Source organism: Anopheles darlingi, chromosome 2 (genome assembly GCF_943734745.1).
Source record: "Anopheles darlingi chromosome 2, idAnoDarlMG_H_01, whole genome shotgun sequence".
NCBI lineage: Eukaryota > Metazoa > Arthropoda > Insecta > Diptera > Culicidae > Anopheles > Anopheles darlingi.
The window spans coordinates 43956737-43984402 of NC_064874.1; the positions used below are offsets into that span (position 1 = coordinate 43956737).

The 27666-nt window shown below is 50.7% G+C and overlaps 2 protein-coding genes across 2 annotated transcripts in view; both read right to left on the reverse strand.

Annotated features, from left to right (window-relative positions):
* Window positions 1-10607, reverse strand: part of LOC125949419 (ras-related and estrogen-regulated growth inhibitor-like) — a 47173-nt gene extending 36566 nt beyond the window's left edge. The window contains exon 1 of the mRNA XM_049676415.1: window positions 9819-10607. The gene's annotated coding sequence lies outside the window, so the exon portion shown is untranslated. The remainder of the gene's footprint in view (window positions 1-9818) is intronic.
* An 8998-nt stretch (window positions 10608-19605) lies between these two features.
* Window positions 19606-27666, reverse strand: part of LOC125949330 (aldehyde dehydrogenase 1A1-like) — an 8259-nt gene continuing 198 nt past the window's right edge. Inside the window, exons 1-4 of the mRNA XM_049676289.1 lie at window positions 27609-27666; window positions 20512-21292; window positions 19897-20404; window positions 19606-19825 (exon numbers count right to left, since the gene is read on the reverse strand). The exon at window positions 27609-27666 is cut by the window's right edge and continues 198 nt beyond it. Coding sequence (XP_049532246.1) covers window positions 19681-19825; window positions 19897-20404; window positions 20512-21292; window positions 27609-27644 — 1470 coding nt within the window. The 5' untranslated portion in view covers window positions 27645-27666 and the 3' untranslated portion in view covers window positions 19606-19680. The remainder of the gene's footprint in view (window positions 19826-19896; window positions 20405-20511; window positions 21293-27608) is intronic.

Below are 27666 nucleotides of genomic sequence, written 5' to 3' on the forward strand. Positions count from 1 at the left end.
TAGCTCGCGCGCTCGAATTCAAGTGCGTAAACATGGAGGATTACTACTTTGGATGCATTCACGGCAGCACTCTTAAGGGTGCACACACGCCGCTGGGTGATAGGAAGACCTGGGATGAATGACATTCGATTAGCGATGGCGCAATTGTCCCAAGGTACTTGGTTTGAGGTGGCGCGAAAGTACATCATTGCAACATTTGCGAGAGAGGAATCTCTACATTAAGCACCCCCATTCAGATGCTGCAACAATGCAACATCGTCCCAGGTGCAGGATGCAGACTATGAATGCTGCTGCCAGCGAATTGTTCTCTGGATTGAGCAACATCTGATCAGATTAAAACTTGTTCATATTTTAAGAATTTAAGGCGGTGATCATCTCTATTTTCTAACGTCCACATTATACGGTTTTAGGCTTAGAAATTGGAGAAGCCATAGAGAACTGACACTACACCTGTTTTCAAACTTAAAAATTCGGTCCTCTAGAAAATATGTAAAATCTAAAAATCCTTTAAAAGGAGCAATTAATGGCCGTAGTTCTGAATTGAAGCAGCTTCTCTATCAATTTTATTAACTAAAGTGTTGGGCGTAACATGTTTGTTATGATTATTCCGATTTTCCGTCATTTTATTATCGTACGTATCTAAGAAAAAGGGATCAGGCTCTAAACTGATTGAAGAATCGCAAGAAAAAGTAATACCTCTCTCTTCCTAAAACTATCGTTAGGGCTTCCGCTCATTTTAGCCAATATACGAGGTTGAATCAAATGTAAACGAGACTTTTCATCCTATGGTCACAAAAACAAAGATAGAACGCTCCCACTTGTTTTGTTGTTGGTTTGGTTTGTTAGGAGTAGGAAAAGTGCGCTGGATTGTCTACTTGACTCTCTCAGTGTCCACTATAACAGTTTCGGAGCATAAGGTATTGGTGCAACATATTTCAATCAAGTTTCTCACCGTAGACTAAGCCTTCCACTATTCTATTCTTCTAATAAGCCTAACCGAGCGAAATCTTAAGAAGATCGATTGCCTACTTCCGGGAAGAGACACTGTTGTGAGCCGAAGTGTTTGCATAGCCCGAAAAAAATATGGTGGTTCATAATTGTGTTGAAAATGAGAGCCATAACCGCAAAGCTCGCACCAGTCTAAAAACGCACAACATTAAATTCTTTAGGCGACTTATTGAAAATGACAGACGTCGTCCTGTAGTGAAGACAATTAATTCGACTAATTCTTGTAATGTTTGAAGTGAGGTCCGACTTGCATATCGCCTCTAAATATGGGAAATATTGATAAGGGAAGTGATTCTTCTCCATGACAATGTTCGCCTACACACACTTGCAGCCATTACTAGAGAAAAGTAGAAGCAACTGAGTTAGGAAAAAATGGAATTCTCTCCTTACAGTCCTGACTGGTCACCCTGTGATTTTCATGCGTTTAGCTCTCTCAAGGATATTTTGGGAGACAAAAGACTCAATAATGATACTGAGGATGAAACCTCATTTGCGCAATTGGCTGCAAACACGACCAACATCTTTCTACGTGGAATGAATTAATAGGCTGCTTTTACACTAGGAATCAGGGAATTATGTAGAAAAATAAGAAAATACCGTTTATGAGCTTAAACTAAAAATAAATTTGCTAAAAATAAAGTCTCGTTTATTTTTTATTCACTTTCGTATTAAAGTCTGGACAAGCGCTACTGCATCTGATGCAGTTACTGTCACAATCCGAGTGTTATGTTGTATCTGATAACACATCCAGAAAACCTCATCCTCAAGTGTTGCAAAAGTTGATCGAAAAAAGGTGACAAAGTGTTGGGACTCCTGGGAACGCTTTCACCCCACACACGGGTTCAATGTCCTTCCCATCGAGCCACGCCATAGACGCCACGGTTCTCAGGAAACATGATTGATGATGATCGCTGCCAGGAGCGATCGCAGCAGCGCCACATCGACATACCCGGTGTGCGTGTCTGTGTGTGTGTGTATTTGTTGCACTTTTGCCCTTGTCACACACGATCGCGACGATCGCGAGCTCGAACAACATGGCCATCCACAAATGCACGCACCGCGGTTCGGTTGGGTTTTGGTTTTCCAAAATCGCTGCTGGATACCCCGTGCGCATCGAGGAGAGGTTCCGAGTGCATTAATCACGCTTGGTGACCGCACTCAAAACGGTGTGCGATTTAGCGCATCAGCTGCTGGCCCGCAGGATCTCTCAGGTGGTGTTGGCCCTTGTCTTGTTGGAACCTTGTTTCTCCACCTCCTCCTCCTCCTACTGTTGCTGCACATCACGACGAGTAGCAGCAGCAGCAGCAGCAGCAGCAGTAGGAGCAGGAGCAGCAGGTCGGAACCTTGTGCGATCGTTGACCTCACACCACGGGAGTCGCGTATGTTGTTCGCCAGTGAGTCGCGCATGTCGCCGTGATCGTCAGTGGCGGTTGGTGTTGGGGCCTGGCTCACTGGCTGGCTGGCTGGCTGCAAACTTTCGCAACTTGCCACCAACGATGCCGATCGAGACCGGGGGGCCCGGCAGCGCCTGGAGTCACCCACCGGGAGCATTCGCTTTCGGTTACCTCTCCTCCAGTAGCAGCAGCGACAGCGACAGAAGAGGACGAAGGTCCCATCTGGCTCCCGGTGTGTTGGGTTGGGTTGGGTGGGAGATCGATTGCGCACCGGAATGTCACGACCACGAAAGGTTCACCGGACTCCGGGAGGAACGAAATAGAGAGAGAAAGACAGAGAGCGAGACAGAGAGATTGTACAGCACTAATGGACGTTGTAGGTCTCCGGAGGCCCCCGGGAATTGATTGTTTCGCCCCCGAAACATGAAATGGAAGTTCGATCCGTGCCCGACCGCGTCGTTCGATCTTGCACACGACGATGGCGACGTCTACGACGACGACGACGACGACAACGATGACTATCCGTCCGCAGAACTAGAACTTGGCGTAGAACTCGACGGTCTCCAGTCTCCAGCAGAAGGCGACTCGCGTATCAACCGCACGCTGTTGACGTTTTGAGGTTAGGGGCATTAGGGACGGACTTCAAACCCGGTGCCCCGAGGGCGTGCACTGAGGGTGCCTTAGCCGTGGCCGTGATTGAGCCGTGGTGGGGCTGAGGCTGAGCATTGGAGGGACACGCGAGCATGTGTTGGCGAACGACGGGAATTGCGAATGGCGTTTTCCGCGCCACAACCATTTCCCATCTCCAGCTCGCAAAATGGATTCGTTCTAACACGTCCTCCTCCTTGTACTCCTTCCCCTCCTCCACCGTCAACATACCGTGACCGCGTCCGTCGTGATTTATGTTTCACGATTTACCCGCGTTCGCCACGGAGTGGATGGAATGTGCGCCGCTTCGACACCTCGGACGGAGATTCCGAACGGAAACGAACGTCCAATCGTTTGACCTCCAGCCACCACCCCCAGCCGCCACGTGTAAGGGCTTGTGTAATGGCACGGGAATTACACCGAAGATTAGGTCGCCGACCAATCGACCGAGCGACTGATCGACGGAATCGGACGAGTTAATTTTTCGGAACGTCACTTCGGTGCACGGAAACAGAACCGCATTAACGGTTCATTGGAGGGTTTTTTTTTGTGTGTCAATATAGCGGTATAGCGGGCATCCCAGGGGCTGTTCGATGTTCGGGATTAATGTCGGATTAATGTTTCGGAGATGGAGATGGAAGGTTCTTCTTCGACGACGACGACGACGACGACGAGCAGCCTTCGATGCAGGCAGCCGGAAAATGGCTTTCGTTACGACGTTACGTTACGGTTTCCGGCAAATGCGACCTGCCGGCCAAGAGTTTGATGGCGTGATGCCCCAAAGGGTTTTAAGAGCATCAGGGCGTAGGTGTTTGTGTGTGTGTGTGCGAGTATGTAAAACTCAAAAGAACCGTTTAAAAAGCGAGAAGCCGTTTCTTCTCCTAAAAATCTAGCTAATGGCTTTGGCAACTGATGCACTTACTGTCCAGGGTCATATCTGCCATCTTGAAGTGTCGAGTCAGAGACGTGCGTCGTGCTCTCCATAGGTAAGCATTCCACCACCACCATCGGCACCATCGATAGCGCAGACAATTGGCACCTTGATACGGGGCGAAAGACCGTCCCCTGGCCCCGAAAAAAAAAACCAAAGCCCCCGAGCCATGGATGGCCACGATGGCCGAATGCCGCTGCATTGGCGTGCGCGTCGCCTAAAGTGCTTTTCACTCCGTCGGGGCTCCACCGGGAATGCAATAGCAGGGCGAGTAGTGATGGATGAACTGGCAGGCATGGGGCCACGGCAGGTGGCAACGATGGTCCTCGGATGGATCGGTTGGTTCGCTGCATGGATGGGTAGCAGGAAGCTAAACGTATCCGTTACCAATCTTCGCCCGGGTTCCATTACGTCGTTTCTAATTTGCGATTGTCTACTTCGGTGAGCGTGTCGCTTTCGGATTATTCGGTTCGTTGATGATGATCGGTTTGGGATCGGCGGCGAGGATGGTGTCTGCTGTGTGCGATCGCAGAGAATAGTATTGCGGTATTTTCCAGAAAGCTTCATAATTTTGCGTAAAATGTAGCGGCTGAAAGTTCTTTTAAGAGGTCAGTGCAAACGAATTCAATAGTTGTCGATAAGAACTATCAATAAGGCCATTTCATTGAATAGTGTTTGTCTGGAGAGTAAACAAAATGTGTAATTCGTTCATTTCACTACAAACTTTCACAATTCGAGTGTAACTTTCAGTTAAAGTCACACGATGACATCAGATTGCTTTCAATGTTTTTGGTTTTTGATAGTTGCAATCTTGCACTCGTGTATGACTGTTAGACTGAACCAATGAAAATCATGCCGTCAAATGACAGCTAGCGTTAAGCGAATGTAAATTTACCGCCAATAAATGCTGCTATCGTATACTGGCACAATGTTATTGTTGCATGAAGTCAAGCAACTGGACAGCAGTTGAAATTCTTGGGTTCGATCCACAGTTTGATTTCAATCATTAATTAATTTTAAACAGTTAATTAACATTTTAAACGGTTTAATTCATATCATTAAGGCGTCCAATATTCGTTTTACTATAGATGCTTTCACTCTAATTATTAATAACTTTTTCGTCCCTCGGCTGTATGTTTTTCCATAATTTTATTAAAAAGTTCCGAACCATTTTGAGGATCCCTATATTAAATCTGTTGTCGATTTCATCCATTTCCACCGGTCGATCGAATGACTGTAGTATCAATGTGTATGTCTTGCAAATCAAAGTCCACGCCTCGTGCATTACTCATGGTGGATAGAAAAGCATAAGTTCGTACCTTCCCTTTCATTCTCCGTCACAGGTCCCTCCCCGGTCGGAAGTTTGGCTGTGAACGGTGAACTCACTGCCCGCGAATCGCCCTCGATCATCTCTTTTCCCTTCCTTCTCATTTCCTCCTGCTACACTGCTCCTACCCTGCGGCATCACTCTTCCCGGCGCTTGTGCGCTTACCGGAATCAGATATCACACCGGTTGTTGGGGCACCAACACTGAAGCTGCGGTTGGTGGTGATGGCGAGGGGCTGAAAGGTATTTTTCATTTTTCCAGCAAACCCAGCAAGATGCTTCGCAAAAGGGCAAACCGCGAGCACGGCGCGGGCATGACGATGGATGGGTGGATGGATGGATGGAGTCAACGCGGTAAACGGACATTACAGATGGGCATTAGAGTGATGGAGGCAAATGGAGTGGAGTGGTTGGCCGGCGCAATTCCTTCACTCCGTCGACCGTTGCCGTTGCCGGATCAATTTTGGGGCCCCGGAGCCTTCCACTGGGTTGCAGCAGCAGCATCATCATCATCATCATGGCGAGACGAGAGTGTCTATTGCAAATGGAGAGACAGCGCGGTGGGTGCTGTGTGCAGCGAAGCGAACGTTCGTGCGAAAGCGAAATTGATCGAGTTATCTGATGAGTCATCTTTCACTCGACGCCAGACCGGGGATGGCCAGGTAATTCGGTTTCGGTTAGTGTTTCATGACGGCTTCCAGGGGCAGCTTCCCTTTTACTGCACTTTTACACCATGCCATGCACCAAACTGGTGTGTGTGTCTCGACTTGTGAGGCAACTTCAGCTGCAGCTCTGCACTTCCTTTGCTTCCTGATTGGTTGCCGTTGGACCGTGGCCGCTTTTGTGGGGTGCCAAGAGGCATTTTCATATTTAATATTTTCATTTTCTCGCTCTCGTTGCTCTCTTCACTCGTTCTCATTGGATGGTGATCGATCCCTTTTCGCGCGCAAAGAAAAAAAAAAAAGAACGGGACCAACTCCCAAGCGCAATTGAATGGTGGTTGATTGGAGTTTGTTGGCTGGTCTTGGTTGGTTTGGTTGGCAAATTAGCCGGACTGAGCCGGAAGTGTCCGGAACCATGGTTGTTCCTTCAGATGGATGATCCCGGGCTGGCCGGTTGCCTCTCGGTCTCGGTGCCAAGTTCACGTTTTCACTTTCCACTGGTTGCGGATGTTCAGCACCCTGTGGTCGCTCCCTGAAGCGCCCCCGGGGAACGGCTTCAGGAAGGTCGCAGTCAGCACTGGCCATCAATGGGGCGGTGGTCATAAATCTAGAGTTTTTTTTCCTCTTTTTTCTCTGTTTTTTGTAAAGCTCATTTCCTCGCGATTCCCCACGGGCTAAGGCACGGGCTGTGAGACTTTCCCGCGAAACCGTTCGAAGCCTGGGAAATGGCTTCGATCCGTCGTCCAGTCCAGTGCAACAAACGAAACAATGTACTATAAATTATGGATTTATTTGTACAATCGGTCGATGGAAACCCCCTTGTCGGTGGATCGATCCCTGATCGTGGCCTTTTCTCGCTCTCTCTCTCCCATTTCCCGATATTCAAATCGCAAGCGAGCGATCAGCGAACGCGAAATGCCGCACGGGCGCTCGCGCATTGCATGTGCAGCTACCACAGATTAGGGCCTTCGGGCCTTTTGGGGGGGAGGGGGAGTCAATAAAAATCTTTTGTCACGTTAGGAGCAACCAGATAGAGCCATTACACCGAATTTGCATTGAGACAACGAATGGCCACAACGCGGTGTGCGTACGTTGCGATTGCACTACGCCACGGATGCAGTTTCTCCACCGAAGCGACGACGAGTGAGAAGAGTTCCGTGAGAAATACCTCTCGTTTGGTCCCTAACGAGGAGGAGATGTATTTGCGGGTCGAGCGTGACAGCCGGTTGTCAAGGGAAGGGGCTCGGCAACAGCATCCGTCAGACGAGTCCGTGCGCGATTGAGCTGCATTGGGCCCCCGAACCGCAAACCAATTTCGCGATGCGACGCGACGCGACGCTTGACACTTCCGAGGTCCGGGCCACAGTCAGTCAAAGGAGTGATCTGGTCGTGGCAATGGTCCTCGTTGACATAGTGGCGTGTCTCCACAGTCAATCAACTACGCGCAGAGACGCGCCCCCCAGGTGAAAGTGGTACCGAGCGATGGCCCGGGCCTCCTCCCTGTGGCCACCAGCCACTCCAAATCCTTGGTACTCTCATTGGTTTCATAACTCATCAAATGTCGAGCTCCTCGTGGTTTACGCACACAACATCTGCCGGTCATTCCGATCCGTGAACAAATCCGTGGCGGTTGTTCCCGCCGTGTCGGCCACTCCAGAAGCCACGGCGTACCTTCAATACGCCGGTGCGCTTGGGTGTGTGGGGGGTTCGTTCAATTGATTACTGACTGCCGACGGCGCGGCGGTCTGCTAATGATGGTGGTGGTGGTGGTGGTGGTGCGGTTGCTGGTGGCAGCAGTCTGCATTCTAAGGCCTTTCACTTATGATCTTTGGCCGCCGCGAGGCGCTCGGAAATCGGTTTCACCTACACTACTGCTGTCGGGGCCCACGCGACGACGACAACTTAGTTAAGGGCTTCCGTGCTAGTGAACGAGTGCCCGGAGTGACCGGTCCGGTTAGCAACGCGGTGGCGTGAAGTTAAGGGTCCAACAGCGAACAGTGTTCGTGATTGTTTCGTGAATATTAATTATGGGGCCTTAAAGGTGCCGCCCGTGTGCCGTCGCGTAAAACCCTCGCGAAACTGTCCGAGGAGAAATGGTGCCCGGGATTAACGTTTATGAGCTGCCCGGTTCGTTCAGTTAGCAGCCGGCGGTGGCGATCACAAAAACTTGCAACAAAATAAGCCTCTCTTCGAGCTGCGTGGTTACGAGCGGATTTGGTTTGCAGATGTGCGTCAGGTTGCGGATTTTCAGGAGTGACAGGAGAAAGATTACATTTTGGAAAGATTAATTTTTGCGTTGCAATGCTTCATTACGAAGAGGCCGAAACTGTTAATCATCCGACGTGGATTTTGAGCACTTGTAAAAAATAAAGCAATGGAGTATCGTTCAATCAAGGCCGAGGCTGACTTTACTTCTGTTGTTTGATTTTTTTTTCGATTTGAACATTGAAGTAAGAATTTTTTTTATGCAACGTGGTGAGGATTAAGCCACAACAATGTGCACACTTTTATTTACAACAGTTTATTCGAGAAATTCTCTGATCTTATGCTGATTTCATAGTCGCGCAGAGCGTGAGACTCAATCATTTAGTACAGACTGGGCATCTCATAAGAAATTTAGGCTACAGCACAGCTTATAAATTTTCTTGGACCTTGTATGCAGAGATGTTCTTGGTTGAATCGTTAGGAAACCGATTTGAAGAATGAAGATACTCGATCGCGAGCGGTATAAGTATCTTCTATGGTAGACAAAGAACGATACGTAGTAAAATTCATGTAAAAAGTAAAAAAAATACGTTTATTAATGTCACTATTACAAAAATCACAAGAATCAATCAGTAGATGTTTAAGATCAATGGGAAGGTTCGAGATGTTCCGTAAAAGGGCTGTTTCTTGAATTGGTCGAAAGGTTAATAAAGAATCGCTTCATAATTTGTGAAAGCCTTCTTCAAAGAAACCAAACCATTATGAGGTTACATCGGAAAATTATCGAATACACTAAGATGATATATTTTGAACACTTTTAGCGACAAATATCTGAACATTCTTCCTGGAATTTAGGATAATCCACACCAAAGTAAAATGTTTTCGATGAATGCATAAAGCGCTGCTGTTGTACACTGATATAACAACATGATAATTTATAGATTTAAACGCCAGCAAACGCGTGAAAATGTTATTTTACGTGCTGTATTTTACAGACCAGATAATCCCCTTTTTTGCAGCAATAGAACATGTTCTTGCAAAGCAATACTTAGTACAAATGCAAAGAAGTCTAAAATGGGGTTGACAGATGGTTTACTTTGAAGCGGATACTTAGAGAGTTAGGAAAACTTTATAAAAACTGATGGCCATCATTTTGAGCAGAAAAGAAAACAAAAAGCGCCCTCCAAAAAAATACATTTTACCCTAACAACCGGCACGGGCATTTGAGAAAGCATTCACCGTTCTCAAAGGCGCATTTGCTGCTGCACATGAACACGATTGAAGTTGATGGCCATCATGCCGGCCGACCGCCACCACCACCACCACCATTCGGCAGTGCACCTGAACTCACTCCTGGTCTTCGTGGTCCGGAATGCCATTGCCGTGACCGTGTAGCGACCGGCATGGTATCGAGAGTGGTGGCTTATCGGGGATCTTAATCGTCGAAACTCGCTCGCAAATGGCGGCACGCGGAAGACGGGGTTAGCTGGTCGTCTAAAACCAATGCAAAGGTCAAACCTCGGCACCTGATGCAGGTGCAGGAAAAACCCTTCGTCATCCATTCATGGAGCCAGCTGGTCAGTTCGCGACCGGCTCAATGAAATTGGTGTTTGCCTTCTTTGGCCTCTCGGCCATTCGACTTACCCTTTCCTTGGACCTCTTCGTCGTGGTCGTGGTCGTCGTTGTCGCCGTCGTCGTCGTTGTCTCTCCCCTGGCCGGTTGGCACTCGTGTTTTACTCCAAATTACCAGTCATCGTGCGAGCGCGCGCTCCCGCACCAGACAACACTTTCGCTGGCCAGCATGTAGTACCTGCTGGGACCAAGTCCGTGGTCCTATGTCGTGCAGCAACTGCAGCAGCCTCTCGGCAAGGGTCATGTGTGTTCCCGGTTTCTAACACATGTAAATCGTGGCTGCAAGCGACACAAGAAGGATTTTCACGTCTCCGATTCCACTACTCTACTTCTTGCTCTCGCTCCAAACCATTCACCTCGTGGCGCACAATCGATCTCGGTGCGGTTCACTCGCCAGCGGATCGGATGTGCGTGGGCGCGAAGATCGCGAGTTGTGTGCGCGCACCTGATGGTGATGGCGACGGTGGCCGGTTGGGTGAGATGCAGCAGCAGCAGCGACAGAAGCGCGCCTTCCCCTTGACTCTCTTTGTTTCCGGTGGCCGCTAAAAGTGCGGTGCGATTCCGTTTTTTTTTTCTTCAAACTTTCATATTTACGATCCCGGGGATGGGAACTGGCGGCTAGCAGCGGCAGCAGCGGAGTGGTGATCGTGACCAGCGGATCGGGTGATCTTGAGCCTGGCCGGAGCAAGGAGAAGCCGGAATCCGAAATGCGGATCCGAAAGTCTGAAAGTTCGCCACCAACGAACCGGTCGAACGATGCCGCCTGTCACGACGGTCAACGACGACGACGACGGCAGCGGCCGCCCTCTAACCTCTCACTGGGAGGGAGGAGAGGCGATTTCCATCAGGAGCATCAGACCGAAACACACACACACACACGGGTTCACACTGGACTAAATTGATAAGTGTCAGACGCCGAAGGATCACTGAACTGAACTGTTCAACTCACTCACTTTCTGTAACGCAAGAATCGATCGATCGGAAGGAAGTTTTCGTTGGGAACGAAGTGCCGAGGATCCGCGGACACCGAGTATGAACACTGCAGTTCTGCGATCTGCAACCGAAGCATCCGAACGGTTGCAGCGACGACGAAGCAATGGTAAGAGTGTCTTTCGGAGTTGAACAAAGTCAGCGCCAGAGGTCGCGGTTCCAAGTTGTTGTCGTCGTCGTAATCGTAGTCGTCGTCGTCGTCATCGCCGTCGCCGTCGTCACGGCAACAAGTAACCGATTCCGCGGATTCAGGCGCAGCACACTATGAGGAATAGTCGTGGCAAGATGACGATCATTGCTGCCTGTTCTACGCTCACCGTCTCGTGCGAGAAGAGCAACAAAGATGCCAGGTTCTAAAATTAGCCAACATGAAACAGCATGAACCGAAGGAGTGGGGTGGGGGTCTGCCAGACGGGGTATCTGTCTCTGCACGCGCGCGCGCGTGTGTGTGTGTGTGTAGGTAGACACTTTTCGCCAAAACCTTTCCGTTCAAACGCGCTTCTTGGTATTACCGATCTTGCCCTCCAGTAAGGATCGAGCGGCGGTAAGACGACGACGGTGAAGGCAGATGGCGGTGATGACTCCTGCAGGATGCCGTACGGATGCCGCTGCAGCATAATGGGGCAGCAAATATGCAATTATGTTTGCGCCTGCACCATTCCATGCATCTCTCTCTCTCCGCGCGTCTCGTCCTCGAGTTTGCGAAAGACCAAAGCAGGCGATCTTCGGGAACAGCTCGATCAACTCGATCCCGCGTCTGCGATCCTCCCGTTGGAATGGTCCCATGTTATTACCGAAAATATATCTACCGCAAAACGATGTACGCACGTACATTTTTCATTAATTTTCTCTCGCACGCCACCACCAACGCCTCTCTCTCTCTCTTTCTTTCTCTCTCTCTCTCTCTCTCTCCCTCTCTCTCTCTCTCTCTCTACCCTCGCGATAAACTGCCGCCGGCCTCGCGTCGCTGGCGTCTGCGTGGAGTGCGAAATGCAATTATCGATTGTCGATGAGTTATTTGCGGTTATTGCGGCGCAGTTAGCGTACACGTGGGGTGCTCCTGATGCTCCTGCTGCTGCCGCCGCTGTTGCTGCTGTTGCTGCTGCCTCGATGGTGTCAGAAATTGGCATTAGATGTAATCGTTTGCCCTCCTCCCCAACGCGGGTTCGCGAGGCCAGCCGCGAGGTTAAACAAAGTGCCCCGCACCTATCGGAGCGACCTGTGCAATGGTGGGCGTCCTATAGGGTATCATTTAAGGAGGCAGGAGGTGGAAGGAGAAAGCGGAGCGGTTCGGTGAACGCGCAGTTGCGTTAGGAAGGGAAACGCATTGGATCAATTTGAAAATTTCTAATCGAACCCCAAAGGCATTAAGTAATGCGTCGAATGCTTCAACTGAGCCTAAGGGAAGGGTTGAACAACGCTTTTTGGAAGGTAAAAATGAATAGGTCTGCTATATGGTATTGCATTCCTCTTAACTAAATCGAAATCGATTAATTGGCTGCATTATTATTTTCATTCCTATCTTTCGTTTTGGATGATATAATATTAGTCATTAGACATAATTTTTCACCATCTGATTCATAATCAATTTGGCTTTTCCGATTTGCTCAGCAAATATTCTTAATTTGCTTCTCTGAAAATATACAAAAAAATCCTTTTGACAAAATTGTCGAGAGAGTGATGAGAAAACACTCTCTGAAAGAAAGATTTCATCTCAAAATGCGCTATTTGTTCTACACGTATAAAAATGAAACAACTTTATAAAAAAAAATAATAACAATAAATGATCTGAATATCGAAGCGTTCGTGAAGTCAAGCTTTTGAAAGCATTCCTATCTGCATGCAATCGCCAACGGTCGCATTACAGAGAGTACAGGAATGGATTTTTTTTGGAAAATGAGTTACTCCTTCCAACTACCGACAATATTCGATCAACCAGGTTGAGTGGAACGCGGTAGAGGAAATAACAAAACGATAAAATTATCTACCGTACACCGAATACTCATCACGATACACACCATCAAATTATCACCTGGTTTTCATCACTGTTTCAGACACTTCAAGAACAGGTTCCCCTTCGTTCTTCGTCTTCGTTCTTCGTATGAAAATTGAAATCATTTAAGCATAAATACATTCAGAATTTAAAGCATATTTTGTGCAACTAGCAATGTTTCATGAAATACAAACGATTGTACAAAGAAAAACGTGATCGTGAAAGATATGGAGCTGAAACATTGTTACCCAACAATGTGCAATTTGATTTAATCAAAACTCCGTGAACCGTTACTCGAGACATTTATGGACTAATAGTGCAATATTGCCTCCCTTCTGGTATGTCGCAAAGGAAGGAAGGCAACAAACGGTTCTACTCATTTACATGGCCATCGCCTCAACAAAGTACCGGCCGTCATAGGCAGTGTTTTTATCATTTCCTGATAGCACTGACAACCAATTAAGGCCCAGGATAGGGCACGCCAGCAGTAAGCTGATCCGTGGAAGGTTATTCGCCACGCCACAGTCATTGAATCGTCATTACGCGCAACGTAGCACGGTTTCGCGGTTTCCGTTCTCGATCCGTACTCGAACGGTTGGATCGCAATTGCGCCGCGGCATTCCTGTCCGGGAGTACACAAATCGAAGCATGTAATGAAGAAGCAAATAATATAAATATTCCCAATGTCCACTGTCTCTCTCTCTATCGCTCTCTACCGTGCCCGTGGCCCAAACACTGGCTGATCACTGGAAGGATGCACATGCGAGGTTTCCCTTCGCTTCGATACACGCCATCGGAGTGTAATTGTCCGTGACCAAACGAAAGAACACCGGAGAGGAGGTTGTTGCGTGCACTAGCGAACGCAGCAAGCTTCGGAACCGTTTCTCCACCGATCGCTACCGAAGAAACATGATCCACCTGATACCTGGGCCTCGAGTAGCCGGTTGGCACTGGCGAGAAGGAACAGCCGGAGTACGTGTCTGCGGTTTTCCCTCGGTGCGAAGGTTGGCCGGACACGTTTTCATGGGCAACATGTTCCGCCAACACCGCGATGCCGATGGATACTATTAGCACTAAATGGTTTCAATAAATAGGAAACAATAGATCGAGTCCCCGAGAGCCCGAGCTGGAGGCCAGCGTCATCGCTGGTGTTGATCCATCCGCGAGGCTCGGTTCTTGCTTCTCGACTCGACGTTCGTTTAGTGTGCACGCTGGCATAAGGAGTGAGAAGCGAACAGGCAGGGCAAACAGAACACACATCCCAAATCCCACTGTCTGCTGAAGACGGAGCTCCTTCTCCGGGGGCTGGTCTGGCCGGTGTAAGATAAGCGACTGCAGCAGCAACAGCAGCAGCAGCAAACGCGAAAGCCGTTGGCGTTGGGCTTTTTCTAACAAATTGCTGACATAGAACTGCAACATGAACACGCGGCCAAAAGCGGGTTGGCGACGGCTGAGGCAACGGCAACGGCGGTGGATCATTATGTGTTCGTCTGCCAGCATGTAATTTGTTGTTGTCCTGGCGGAATGGAATGGAATGGCGGCGGCGAGCAGCTGCAGATTCTGGCGCAGAAGAAATTGTTCTGTGGAAAACACATTATCAAAGCGCAGATGTAGCAGACTCCGGTGCGTGTTGCCTCTTCTTTTCCTCCTCGTGTTGTTCACCTTTTGGCCGGCGGACTGGTTGGAGGGGGTCGTGGCCACCGAGCCCGCAGACATCACAACCGCACGATCTGCAAACATCGACATCGGGCAGGTTATGGCGGGCCCTCCGGAACGATTAGCACCGGGGTGTGAGGTGCGGCGAGCGCAGGTCGTTTGTTCTAAGCAACAACAATCTACGGAACATCTACCACGACGACCCGACGGTTCCCCGGGTTAGAACGGGTTTTCTGATTCGAGTTATGTTTTAGTGAAATGTTGCTGGCCTTTTTACGGCTCTTGCCGTACGAAATCGCATTACGCGCATCACTAATATGCGCGCCATTAATGTGTGCGCAGAAGGAATGGATTGCTCAAACCGGGGCCCGAGGCCCGGAGATTGCCTGGCCCGGGCAGGTTGCAATTGATTTTAATGGAAAAGACATGAAACATGAAGCACTCCCTCCGCGTGCGTTCTGCGTTCTGGGTGTACTCGGTGTTATTTTTGGAGGTTATGTTTGCACCAAACCATTGCCCCGGCTCTCGTCTTTCACGCTGGAGATCATCAATCTAAGCGTCATTTGCCTGTGTACCCTATAGTTTTCGCATTCGCAACCCAGCGAATGGCCCAAGCAACTTTCCCACGAGTCTTTCGCCACACTCTTCTTGGCGCGTTGTTGCAATTTCATGCTTTATGCTGTTGTTTGTTATTCGCACAACACACCACCACAACAACCGACGAGCTAGTAGCGTAGCGTCACGAGCGCTAGATGCGCGATCCGCGCTGGGTTTCGTTATGATTTATCATCATCATCATCATCATCATGATCGTCAACGGCATCCTCGTCCGTACGCCTTGATCTCGTGGTTCGTGTTGCGCTGTATGTTGATCGTGTTCGAGGTATCGAAATAGTGCAAGCAAGCAGCAAGCAAACAGCAACACCACACAACCACACAACCGATGCCATTGTTCCCGATGCTGTCACAATGGTTTTGTACGGCACTAATTGTGCTGCCCCGGCTATCCGCGAGCAGCAGTCGATGCCAAAATGAAGCGGGGCCACAACATCGTCGCATAACATCGTCTGGTGCCGGGCACACTCGATCGAATTACCACATCGTGGAGCGCTGTTTAGGGATGGTGGACGCGATTTTTTTTTTAGTGCGCTGCACCATTTTCGCTTCCATCATTCCACTCATACCGAAAGTAGGAACTTGGCGGGCCACTTTCTTCCTACGCAACTCCCAGACACAGACGGCACCGGAGTGCGCGTCGTCTTCATCGTCTACAATGGCGATGACGACGACGACGACGTCGCTGGCGACGATCGATCTGCGCTGCAAGTGGGACGCGATTCAGTTCCGATTCATCTGAGGGGTGTTTTTTGTGTGTGTGTGTGCACGCGACGGGCAATAACCGGTGCCCGAGGCTGATGCTTATGCTGATTTGTTATGGCGCTCCGGTCCGGTCCGTTGTCCGGAGTCCGGTTTGGGGCAGCCTCTACCCCCCCCCCCCCCCCGCGCCTGGGAGATGCAGGAGCTGATGGACCGATGGGGATGCATGATTTATGGGCGATCCATCTTGGCCGAAGACGAAACGGAATGATAGGCGTACGCATCGGAACGGCCTTTTGTCGTTCCATTTCACCTTTCGGAACCTCGCCGGATCGCCACCATGCCACTGGTGCGCCGGGCCCTTTCCCCCCCAGGCAAGTGTCAGATTAAGTATGCGACACACCGCAGGCGATCGTTCGTTGACTCCTTATTTATCATCCGTCAGCAGCAGCAGCAGCAGCAGCACCATCATGTTCGACCCTAAAAAACGGAAGTTATGCTGTCGAGCAATTATGCAATCTAAAGATCGCGATCGCGAGCCGATCGCCACCACCGAACGTCTCGTTTCGGCCATTTTTTCGGCCCAGCTCGGTCCGGCCCGGCCCGGACACTGTTGACTCCTAACTTTCTTCGCCTTGACGAGGTGACGCAACGATTGAGGCGACGAATTGAGGTGATTGAATCACATGATCGTATGCACCGTTTGACGTCTTCGCACGGGTAGTTCTTTGACCTTTCGTGCGGGGGGGGACATTGGATGCGATCGGAGCCACCAACAACAGTAGTCGATGCATCTCCGTTGCTTCCGTCCCCTTGGTTGGACTGCAATTTCAATGTCATACAACACGAGCACCACCACCGCTGCCGCTACCGCTGAGTAGTGCCTTCAGGCGGATCATGTTGCGATCATAATCGTGCAGCGCACACCTTCCGCCGGAGGGCATTGTTTCTTTCATGTGATTGGCCGTCGATTATCATACCGGCGATCCGTTTATTAACACCTCGATCGACCGACAACCGACACCGTTTCGACGTCAATCGCTCGCGCGATCTGCGTTGGCCCCTTGGCACACCTTGGAATGACGATCGTGACCCGTGACGGTGCTGATGATAATGAGCAGTGTCGCAGTATCTTTTCGGGTATGATCGGTGGTAGCGAAAAGAATTCTGAGAAGAATCTGCAGCCACTGGCACAATGATGATGAGTTCATTGAACCGCAGGAACCAAACAGCTCGCAGGTCTGCCCGGTACTGCCCGGTTCCGGAAGGTTTCCCTCACTTTCATCGGCATCAGCACGCTTGTTGCATAACCGGTATACCGTGGCTAATTTGGTGCCCGGCGATGGCGCGACAGCATAACACAACTTATGCGCCAGTGCGCTGTGTCCCCGGTGCGGCCCGATTCAAAACTGGACCGACGGCTGTTTAATGAGATCAGCTTAGCCTTATGGAATGCCAAGGTACGGCCAAGGTGTACCCTCCTCTAGGTGGTCAACCCCGCTCTCCTTGGTGTCTTCATTATCGACACTTTCATTAGCTGGCTGGCGGGCTGGTGAGCTGGTTAAGCTCGCTGGCGCTTCCGGAAGCAACGCGGACGCGAGCTAATCTGTGTTATTAGATTTGGCGTTATTGAATTAAGATGCAAATGCAGCCGGCTGGCTGGCTGGCTGGCTGGTCGGTTGTCTGCTTCTCACTTCACTTCGCTATCTTTCGGTATTTCCGCACCGATTAGCCACGCTGCTCGGATACTGATTGCGATTCTTCGGACTTCGCTTCGATGGACACTTTGTGCGAAAAGGCCTTCCGCCTTTTCGCGCCAGACGGTTCACGCAGCGAGGAGAGCGGTTCGCATCTCACGATGGTGCAGATTGCAATTAAGAGTCAGGCCGCGCTACACCTGACGAGTGCTTCGTGGTGGCACCAACCACCAGACACCCAAGAAGATCAACACAACCATGCAGCGCTCGTTGTTTGTCCAATGCAAGTGCAGGGCAAGTGGCGACCAGGGCGAACTGTTGACTTTAACGATGGAGTGCCATAAATTTGAACAACCTGCGATGATCGGTCGACAGCGCGCGAGCGCGCCACAAACAATGTACAGCGGCGGCGCCTAGGTCTAGGATCCAAGGATCCATTTCAGGCAGTGCGCGGCTGCGACGATCACGAGCACATGAGGAGTGACGCGAGTGCCTCCTCAGAGACGCAGAACGAATTAATGCCAATCGGCGTAAAGTGGCGTAAGTGAGTCGAGAGTGAGTGAGTCTGACGAGCAGAACACGGAAACCACGATGCGTCTGTGAGTCGTCGCCGGAATGAAAAAAGGACACCGGGATCCGGGATCGGGGCGGAACGTGTACTGGAAACGAAGGAAATCGAAAGCGTAAACGGGAACGGGATTTGGGGTTGGCCGCGAAATGAGTTGGCAAAGTGTTTGAACAACTGTCTCGCCGACGACGACTGCGAAGACGAAGACGACGACGACGACGACGAGGTCATTGGCAGCCGAGGTCTTGGATGATGTTGTTTGCTGTGCGCGCAGACAACCTGGGAAGGGAAGGCAGAATAAGGCCAAGAATAAGGTTCTAGAAGCAGAGAGCACGATCATCACCGCGAGAAGGACCCCGGTCAAGATGTTATTGATACCTGTCTCGCGTTGGACACGGTTCTCGCGGTTCGTTGATTTCTGAAAGCTCTGCTCTCTTCACTGCTTCACTTCACCACCCTCTTCCTAGTAGGGGAAGAGTGTGCAATACTCTTAATTCGAAACACAATTCTCCCCCCAGGAACAGCAGGAATCTGGGAAACCCATCACGCCGCATTGAAGCATGAGGATCAGTTTCGCGCTCCTTGTACCAAATGTATCACTTCCGCTTTATTGTCCGGGCGTTTGGTCCGGATGCGTTGCCATTGGGTATGGGACGCCGTTCGAAAGCCGCGTTGAAAGCGTTGCTCTTAACGGGTTTCTCGACACCACATCATCAATAGCTTGGAGCGACGATCGATCGAACGAACGATCGATCGCGAAAAGGGTACCCCAACGGTGCCATATTAATGAGGGATGAGGGACACCGCCGGGTGAGGCTGCTCGCGCTCGTGCGCATGCTCGCACTTGGGCGCGATTTAACATGCCAACGTGGCGCAAGGGGGACGCTCTACACGAACGTCCAAAGATCCGTCCCGTGAGCGCGCGAGTAACGGTGTTTTGCGGGAATCGTGTTTCCCCGACATTTTTCGTCCGATCATTTCAATTAATCGTCCTCCCTTGGAGAAGGGGTTGTCCGAGGGGAGGGGGGGGGCTGGTGGAGAGGGAGCCAGCAGAGGGAGGTCGTTCGCTGGTGATGGTCGATCGAGTTCCTTCGAATCGATTCTCTGCCCCTCCGTTTTCCCCTTCACCGACGCACGATTCCGACCGATGAAAGAATAATCGATTTCGGGAACGCAACGCTCTGCTCTGTCCACCAACGGTATCTGCTGCGGCATACCAGCCAACGGCCAACGTATGCAAAACAGAAGACGTCCCCTTCGTGCCGTTTACGACCGAAGAAGGCCCGGAGAAGGACTTTCTTATTAATTACTTTCTCCTTCACACAACACAACCGCACAGTGCAAGGGGCGATGCGAGAAGTAGTTGAAGGGGCACGTCCGGGAGGGTGACCGGAATTTAATAGGCTTCCCTGACCCTTCTCCCCCCAGCCAGCGGTCTCACGATCATCCTCAGAATGCACGAACCCGGCGTGATGATTCCGGGTCTGGATTGCCGGACTATGGAAAGTGAAGTTTTCGATTTTCTTTCTCGTCCCGTGGACCCCGTGGACAGGGAACATTCCTCGTAGGATTCGAGGGTTTTTGTTTTGTTTTTATTGGATTCCCGCATTCTCGCGCATCCGGCTGCAAGGGCTGGTGAAGGTCTTCTTTCTCTCACACCTTGGCCGGTAGCTTGATCGTGACAGATTTCGTCTCCAGGTACAGCTCGATACCGCTGTAGCCGAGCTCGCGGCCACTACCGGATTGCTTGTAACCACCGAAGGGCGTCGTCGGTACGACGTAGTCGTAGCAGTTGACCCTGCAAAAAAAGGGATTACGAGGGAATTAGTTCCGGATCCGACCGATCGCTCTTCTCTCGCACCAACTTACCAAACCGATCCGGCCTCGACCGCATTCGTGAAGGTAATAGCGGTATTAATGTCCTTAGTGACGACACCGGCCGCCAGCCCGTACTCCGTCGCATTGGCCCGCTCGATCACCTCGTCCAGCGTTCGGAACTTGAGGATGCTCTGGACCGGTCCAAAGATTTCTTCCCGCGCAATGCGCATCTCATCGGCCACGTCGGAGAAAACGGTCGGCTCGACGAAGTACCCGACGGTTCCGAACCGTTTACCACCGGCCTGCAGCTTGGCGCCCTCCTGCTGTCCCGATTCGATGTACTCCAGCACCTTCCGGAACTGATCGTCATCCACCTGCGGTCCCTGCTGTACGCCCTCCTGGAACGCATCACCAACCTTCCGCTGGCGTGCCATCTCGGCGGCCTTCGCCACGAACGCATCGTAGATGCCTTCCTGCACGAACGTCCGGCTTCCGGCGCAACAGTTCTGACCGTGGTTGGCGAAGATGGCATTGTGCGCGATCTCGACCGCTTCGTCCACTGGCAGACAGACAGACAGACAGAAACAAAGACAGGCGCGTCACGTCATCGAACCCCGGGAACCTAGTGACCTAATGAGTGCCCCTCTCTCGGGGCGCGATACTTACGATCAGCATCGTTGAAGATGACGAGCGGACTCTTGCCACCGAGTTCGAGCGATACCTTCTTGAGATTGGAGGTCGATGCACCGTTCAGGATGAGCCGTCCCGTCTCGACCGAACCGGTAAACGCGACCTTCCGGACATCCGGATGGGCGACAAGCGCAGCACCGACCGTCGGTCCGAATCCGTTCACCACATTGATCACTCCGTCCGGGAAGCCAGCTTCCTTGGAGAGCGCTGCCATGTACAATGCACTCAGTGGCGTCTGTTCGGCCGGCTTCAGTACGAGCGTACAACCTGCGGCCAGTGCCGGTGCCCATTTCCACGTTAGCATCAAGATCGGATAGTTCCAGGGGATGATCTGACCCACGACACCGACCGGTTCCTTCCGGATGTACGTCAGGACGGGTCCATCCGACGGGACCGTAGCACCGTGGATCTTATCCGCCCAACCGGCATAGTACCGGAACGTATCGATGGCGCAACCGATATCGAACACGGAATCGCCGAACGTTTTGCCATTGTCCAGTGACTCCAGGTTGGCCAGCGTGTCCGTATCGCGCTGCATCAGATCCGCCAACCGGTTCAACAGACGACCCCGGGCCGATGCATCCAGCTGACGCCAAGGGGCGCTCCGTGCGAACGCTGCCTTTGCCGCACGTACCGCCACCTCCACGTCCTCCTTGTCCCCTTCGGCGACGCTTACGATTGGTTGGCCGGTGGCGGGGTTCAGTGTCGCGAAGCTCTTGCCACTTTTCGCCTCCACAAACTCATTGTTGATGAACAGCTGGAAAAGGAAGAGACGGGGAGAGGGAGAAGACAAGAGAGATTCATGAGAGATCGTCCCAATCTGCGCGTGTGTGTGTGTGTGCTCATTTAGGTGAAGCATGATTTATGTAGCGAATGCCCAGTGACCCAACACGATGCGATGCGATGAGCCAACGCAACGCATCTGGGTCGGTCGGGAGAAGGTGTGACAAACATAAATACAGCCCCTATAGTGTCCTCTCGGGTGTCCTCGATCCCTCCAGCGCCAGCGCCAGCACTGGCCGGCCAGCGATTATAATAAAAATTATGAAATTAAGTTATTAATTCGAGAGATTTATGAGCCAGAGTACCGCACAGGGCCGCCCCGGGAGTGCGCGCCCGCTGTCACGCCGGTTGTCATCCCGGGCTCCCGGTAGAAAGAGAAAGATGGAGAGAGAGAGAGCAAGAGACAGAGCCTGACACACCGTGAAGCGTGCTTCCAGAGCTTGCTGAGACCATCCACACAAAAAAAGGGGTTTTTCGTTGTGCCACGGAATGTCCGTCCCTCATCGCGCGGATCACGACGGCGAGGACGACTACGACGCCCGTTGCTTCATGGGTCCCATTTGCTACGGTTTTTTTTCTTCAGTGGGTCTCCGGTGCGGTGGCTTAAGGAATTCCTTCTTTTACGGATCGGATCGCTCGCGACATTGTTGCCTCGCGGAGTACTTCCGCCCTCTTCGCGGCGGTTCCGCGACAACCTCCAGGCCGTGGTTTATTTTAAGAAGATTGCGTCCTTCGCCCTTCGTTTCGTTCGTGGCCTCCAGGGCGCTCTTTTGGCGACATTTTCGGACGGATCGGTTGAGTTGCATGCTAGCAGCACTGGCACTACTGGCCGGCGATGCATGTTATAGTTAATTGCTTCGACACAGTAGGCCATTTTTCTGCCTCCAAAATCCCGGAGCGGAACAGCCAGCCAGGGCGTGCCAGCGGCCATTTGCTTCCCAAAAAAGGGAAAATTTTGCAAAATGATGGAAGGAAGAGGGGGGGGGGGGGCGGTGTGTCATGAAGTGATGTAACGGGGCTTTCGTGGTTTCCGTGCTGTGTGATGGATGAGGGGATGTGCATGCCTGGTGTGTGTGTGGGATGCAAATTGGGTCAGTGTGCATATTGGCGAATGCATCGTGGTGCATTCACCATCGGCCTACCCATTTTTCCCCCGGTTGCGGTTGCACACGATTGAATTACCCTCGAAATCCGTGATAGATTTCACGCATCCTTGCACTCGAAACATACGCCACTCCGCAATCACTGCGGAAAATTATTTGTTTTTTCAATTTTCCCGCCCAATGCAATTGCTACGTCCGTGCCTTTCCTGGAATACATACATAATGGTCACTTCAGGACCAGAGATTGCTGTTGATTCTGTGAAGTGCCCATGGAACAGTGCTTGATAGCATTCCGTGCAACTGAAAAGCCATTCTCTCCCTGGAGTCAACATTACAAAAAGGAAACAATGCGGATATACTGCTGCGCAATGCACGGACAATAGCGCCACCAGGTCAGCAGGTCATGGTAAGGACGGCCGTGCTCGTTGTTGGACAGTCGCCGTCGCCATACCACGGGAGGAATTAGTGTTAAGACATAATTTCTTAATTTTCCACGCTGCTGTCATCTCGCTTTCAGCAGCTGCGCTACGCCAGCTCCGGGCCAGCCAGCCGTGGCTCACACTTTCGTTCGGGAGACAGCCAGCACCACCGCTACCACCACCGCCACGACGAGTTGGTCACGAGATAATAATAATTAATTTTTCTGACTTTAAACTGCACGCGCTGTTTTTTTTTTTGTCGTTGTTGCATGATGGCCGCCATGCCATGGCACCATTTGTGTCGTTGCCGGCCGCACCGCTCATCCTTTTCGGCCACACGCGCGGAATTCGGTTTCGAAAGATGCCACCGCAGAAGCGGCGCACCGCGTGCCGCGCCTCCGTGTAGCCTGGTGGAATGCGCACCGACGCATTCCAGTGCCGATTTCGGTGCGGAACTCGCGCGCATTCACGCGGCGGAAAGGAATGGGAAGGACGGCAAGACAAATCACATCATCCACCGGGCTTCCACTGAGATCGTCCGGCGTACGGCACCATCGGATCGTTTAGTGTGGTAGAGGAGGAGGAGGAGATGCAGAAGGCCAGAAGCGAAACCAGAAGAACGCACCGACGAACGATGATCAGGAAGGAAGACAGCAGCAGCAACAGCGGCAGCGGCGGCGGCGGCGGCAACAGCAGCAGCGAAGATAAACGACTTAAGTAATGCGATACGATATAAGGCGAGATAGCGGTTGCATGCCAATCCGAAACTTACGAGCCATGTGTGAACCGAGAGCGTGTGTGTGTGTGTGTGCGCACGGAGGGGGCGCTGATTTGCGATGCGTGACTCGCGGGAACGCCAGCTATAGCACGCGAACGGCCACGGCCATGGCGACGGTCGCGAAGGGACTCTTGGATCGTTTTTTTTCGAAAACCAAAAAAACAACAACAGCAACGCAGTAAAAACCAAAACAGTCGATGCTCTACTCACGATTACACGAAGGCTTCAATGTAATCCTCCCTTTCTACGATCGATCGATCGATGGTGGACGCCGTTCGAGCGTAACGGTTTCGCAGTGAGGACCATTCCGTGGTTGAATGGTTTATGTCCTCCCCATGCCCGTCGTTACCGCCTCACTTCGGGCCTGTGTGAGCCATAGTTTGCCAGAGACGCAGATTTTCGGTTTATTGGGTAAAAGTTAAATTATGTTCAACGCGGCGCTGTCAGCGATCGGCCCGTTTCTCGGACTCGCAGACGTGCGACATGATGTGCGACCGGCCGGGTATCGGAAAGTATCCGAAATACATGATTTATATGCGTCACCTGAGGGAGCTGATGCATTGTTGTAAGTGGGGCCACCGCTTATATTGTTTTCAAAGTCAGTACATCATCTTGAATTGAATTCTGAATACGAATGTAATGGTGATCCTCGGTCCAATGGTTTTTTACATTATTGTGTTAAATGAGGTGGTCCTCACTTGATTGTTGTACCATAAAGCATAATGTTTACACTGATAAGACTTCTTTTCATCTAAGGCTGATTTGTTTGTGATTATTTGTCACGCAGCGCAGCAATTTTTAACGATATTTTGACAACCTCAAAACTTCCTTTTGTTTTTAAATACAAAATGATATTTTTTATGTCATTCTCATCAAAAAAAGGATAGTTGGTCGTATTGCAAACGCGACTTTAGAACAGTAGAATGTGCCTATCGTTTTCTGTGATGTCCTTGAGCCATTACTTAAATTGCCTATAATTATGGATACTACCAATTTGGGGTCAAAAAACGAAAATCTTGAGGAAACCATACAGTGTATCTTGTTTGTGGAATCTGTGTATACCAATCTTCGGACTACTTTAAAAGGAAGCATCAACAATTCTGTTTCTACGGACAAAATTGTGTTGTACACCTAGAAGCTAAAGGTTCTTCAAAACGGTGCTCATAAATTCAACATTTCAAATCGTTCGAAGCAGTAGTTTTGATGCTACGATGGGCATGGACTTTGAAAACGTTGGTTTTGCGAACTGTTTGAATGTCGCGAGATGCATTGAACCATATATGGAATGCCGTTTTTTAAAATCTATATTTTTATCAGTTTTGCTTCGATTGGTTTCAATTCGATTAAAAAAAATCACACAATAGTTTTGAAAGGTAAAGCATTCATGCAAAAATTAAAAAAAAGTGAAACCAAAAATTAAATACCATACCAAAATCAAACATTTTTATCAGCATTCAATGAAAGGAGCAAACGATCTTGAAGGCACAGAAATTACAGCAAATTTTTCCAATAATAGTGCACATCAGATCGATTCTAGGGGCATTAATATATCCCCATAGATTATCCGCCTACCAACGCGAACTATGTTCGATCACATCATATTTCTGGATGGCCTTTCCCAGGCGGCATTAGCCAGGTCGGATCGATTACAACAGCAGCTACCACGGAGAGCAACGGTGGCAGCAGCAGCAGCACCACCACCAAACGGATTCGGGCCACGAAACAAAAGATGGAACAAGAACACGCCGTTACATAAGATCAACGGATCGACGACTCGCCAGACTCGCAGACTCCTAGCTCCTGCTCTGCTCCTCGACCTCGGAGTAATTATTCGCGAACGAAAAGGGGAAGGGTATAGTGTCAGCAAAGCCAGACGAAAAGAGCGATTCGTGGGCTGCACCCCGGTATAAGCCAGCATGCGCCCGTGATCGCGAGCTCGCGCCCGTGCCAAGCAACAACAAATGGATCACGGTGCCGAAGTTCACCTTCCCGCCTCCGTGCATCGGCGGATAAATCGACGACGATGCAAACGTTCAAAAGTTCACGAATCGCGCGGTGGTGGTGTTGGGAAACATTAAGACATTTGCGTGGTTTTTGACAAATTTCTCGTTACTTCGTTCGCAACGTTTCGTGCTGCTGCTGCTGCTCATCGGGATATCTGGCCAAGGACAACTGAACTGAAACTGAAGATCGCTCCGATCCGGCGGCGGCGGCGGCGACGGCGCGTTGCATAATAGGCCAGAAATGGAGCATAAGATAATGCACGCCAGCAGTGCACTGCTTGTTACGATGTTACCAACCGATCGGTGGTCGTGTGGTGAGCCCTTTCGCCGTATCTGTTTTAGGTCGTTCACCCCCGTTTTAGGGGTGGAAGGTGGAGCTTACTGATAAACAGTGGCTCGCGTAAAGTATAATCAAACCAATTTTATTTCCCCCTTTTTGTATAGATAAAAAAAGGCAAATGGATGATAATGGCCCAGCTCCATAAAGATAATGGCGCCCTCCAATCGCATAACGGCGATGGCGGACCATCTGGCGTGTGTTGTCAACGTACGGCCCCCCACCACCGAAAAAAAACTCCATGAATTTGATCGATTTCAAATCCGATCCTCAGATAAGCGCAGGTCAGCGCCAGCGCCCCGTGGGTACGTGAAAGTATTGGCGTGACCGGCTTGGCATGGAACCGACCGGTGACCGATCCCTTGGTGACAGATTCACTATCTAATCAAACATCACCGATGACAGATCGCGCCAAGCGCGCCCGAGAAGTCGATTCGCCGACGCGCGCCGACGGTCAATGCGCAAATCGCCGGCGGCCGGGCTTTACACCGAATTCGTGTCCTCCAGCGAAAAGGGAAAGCGGCTCATTTACGTCACGCTTAGGAAGTGTTAGTGTAGTTGTTTGGCCGTTGGCCGCCGGGGAATGATGAGAGAAAAGAAGGTAGCAAAAAGTAAGCGCAGAGCTGAGCAGAGCTTCATTCAAATTTCAGAGGCAACCAACGAAATCGCGACGCGCGGAAGGAAGGGAAGAGAAATCGAGGATCGTGGACCAAAGGCCGCACCACGCAACCAAATCCATTGAGCTCCTGCTTTGGCGCGGTCGTTGCCACGGCCCATTGCTCCGGGGGCCGGGAAGGGGGTCCTCGATTGAAACTGATCCGATTTGCGCGCCAAGATAGGACCGGCTGACTTCAAGATCGAAAGGATGATCGGTGAGATGATGGCGGGGGACGAGCTCGTTGGTGATACGTTGTTGGTTCGCTTGCTCCGATGGCTCCGATTGCTTGGATGAAAAACAAAGATTAGCATCGAAACAAGCAAACCCTCGGGAACTCCCGGGACAATTAAGCACAACCCATCCAAGGATGGCGTCCAGCCCAGGGAGTGTTTTATATCCGGCAGACTAGACTATCCGGAGTCGGAAAACTAGGACTTGGCTTGATTGGCGTGCAGAGAACTACGTAAAAAAACCACGGAAACCACGGGAACCCGTGGGAAGCGCCTCGCAAAACGAGGTCACTGGGCTAAACCAAATCTCTGCTCATTACGGATTTGGCAACCACCGGAAGGGAAGGTGATAAATATTGATGGATTGATTTACCGCTCGCCATAAAACGTCCGTTCTGCCTCGTTAGAGATCATCCAGAATGGTGAGGGTTAAATACAACAAAATGGGTTGAAAGAAAGGAAACGAGAAACTAAGAAAGCGAGACGAGCTGAACTCAATATTGATGATCAATTTCCGTGATTTAAAGCCACAAGCAACGGAGATTGATAGCACACCCGTTCGCACGCTCTCGTTAGTAGATTTGCCCACACAGCAGCAAACATAACTTTAATGTTCTCGAGACGGAATTTGGATGTTTCCTGCTGGTACGCCGACCCAAAACCGCCGACCGAAAACTAAAAATACGTTTTCTTTATCTCCTTTCACCACGGAAACGACGCACACACTGCGAACCAAATGGTTTCGCCGCTTCGATAACCTACCTTGGTGTATTGGATTTCTTGTTTAGGATTCGCCATTTTGCTCCAACACCAACTGGGG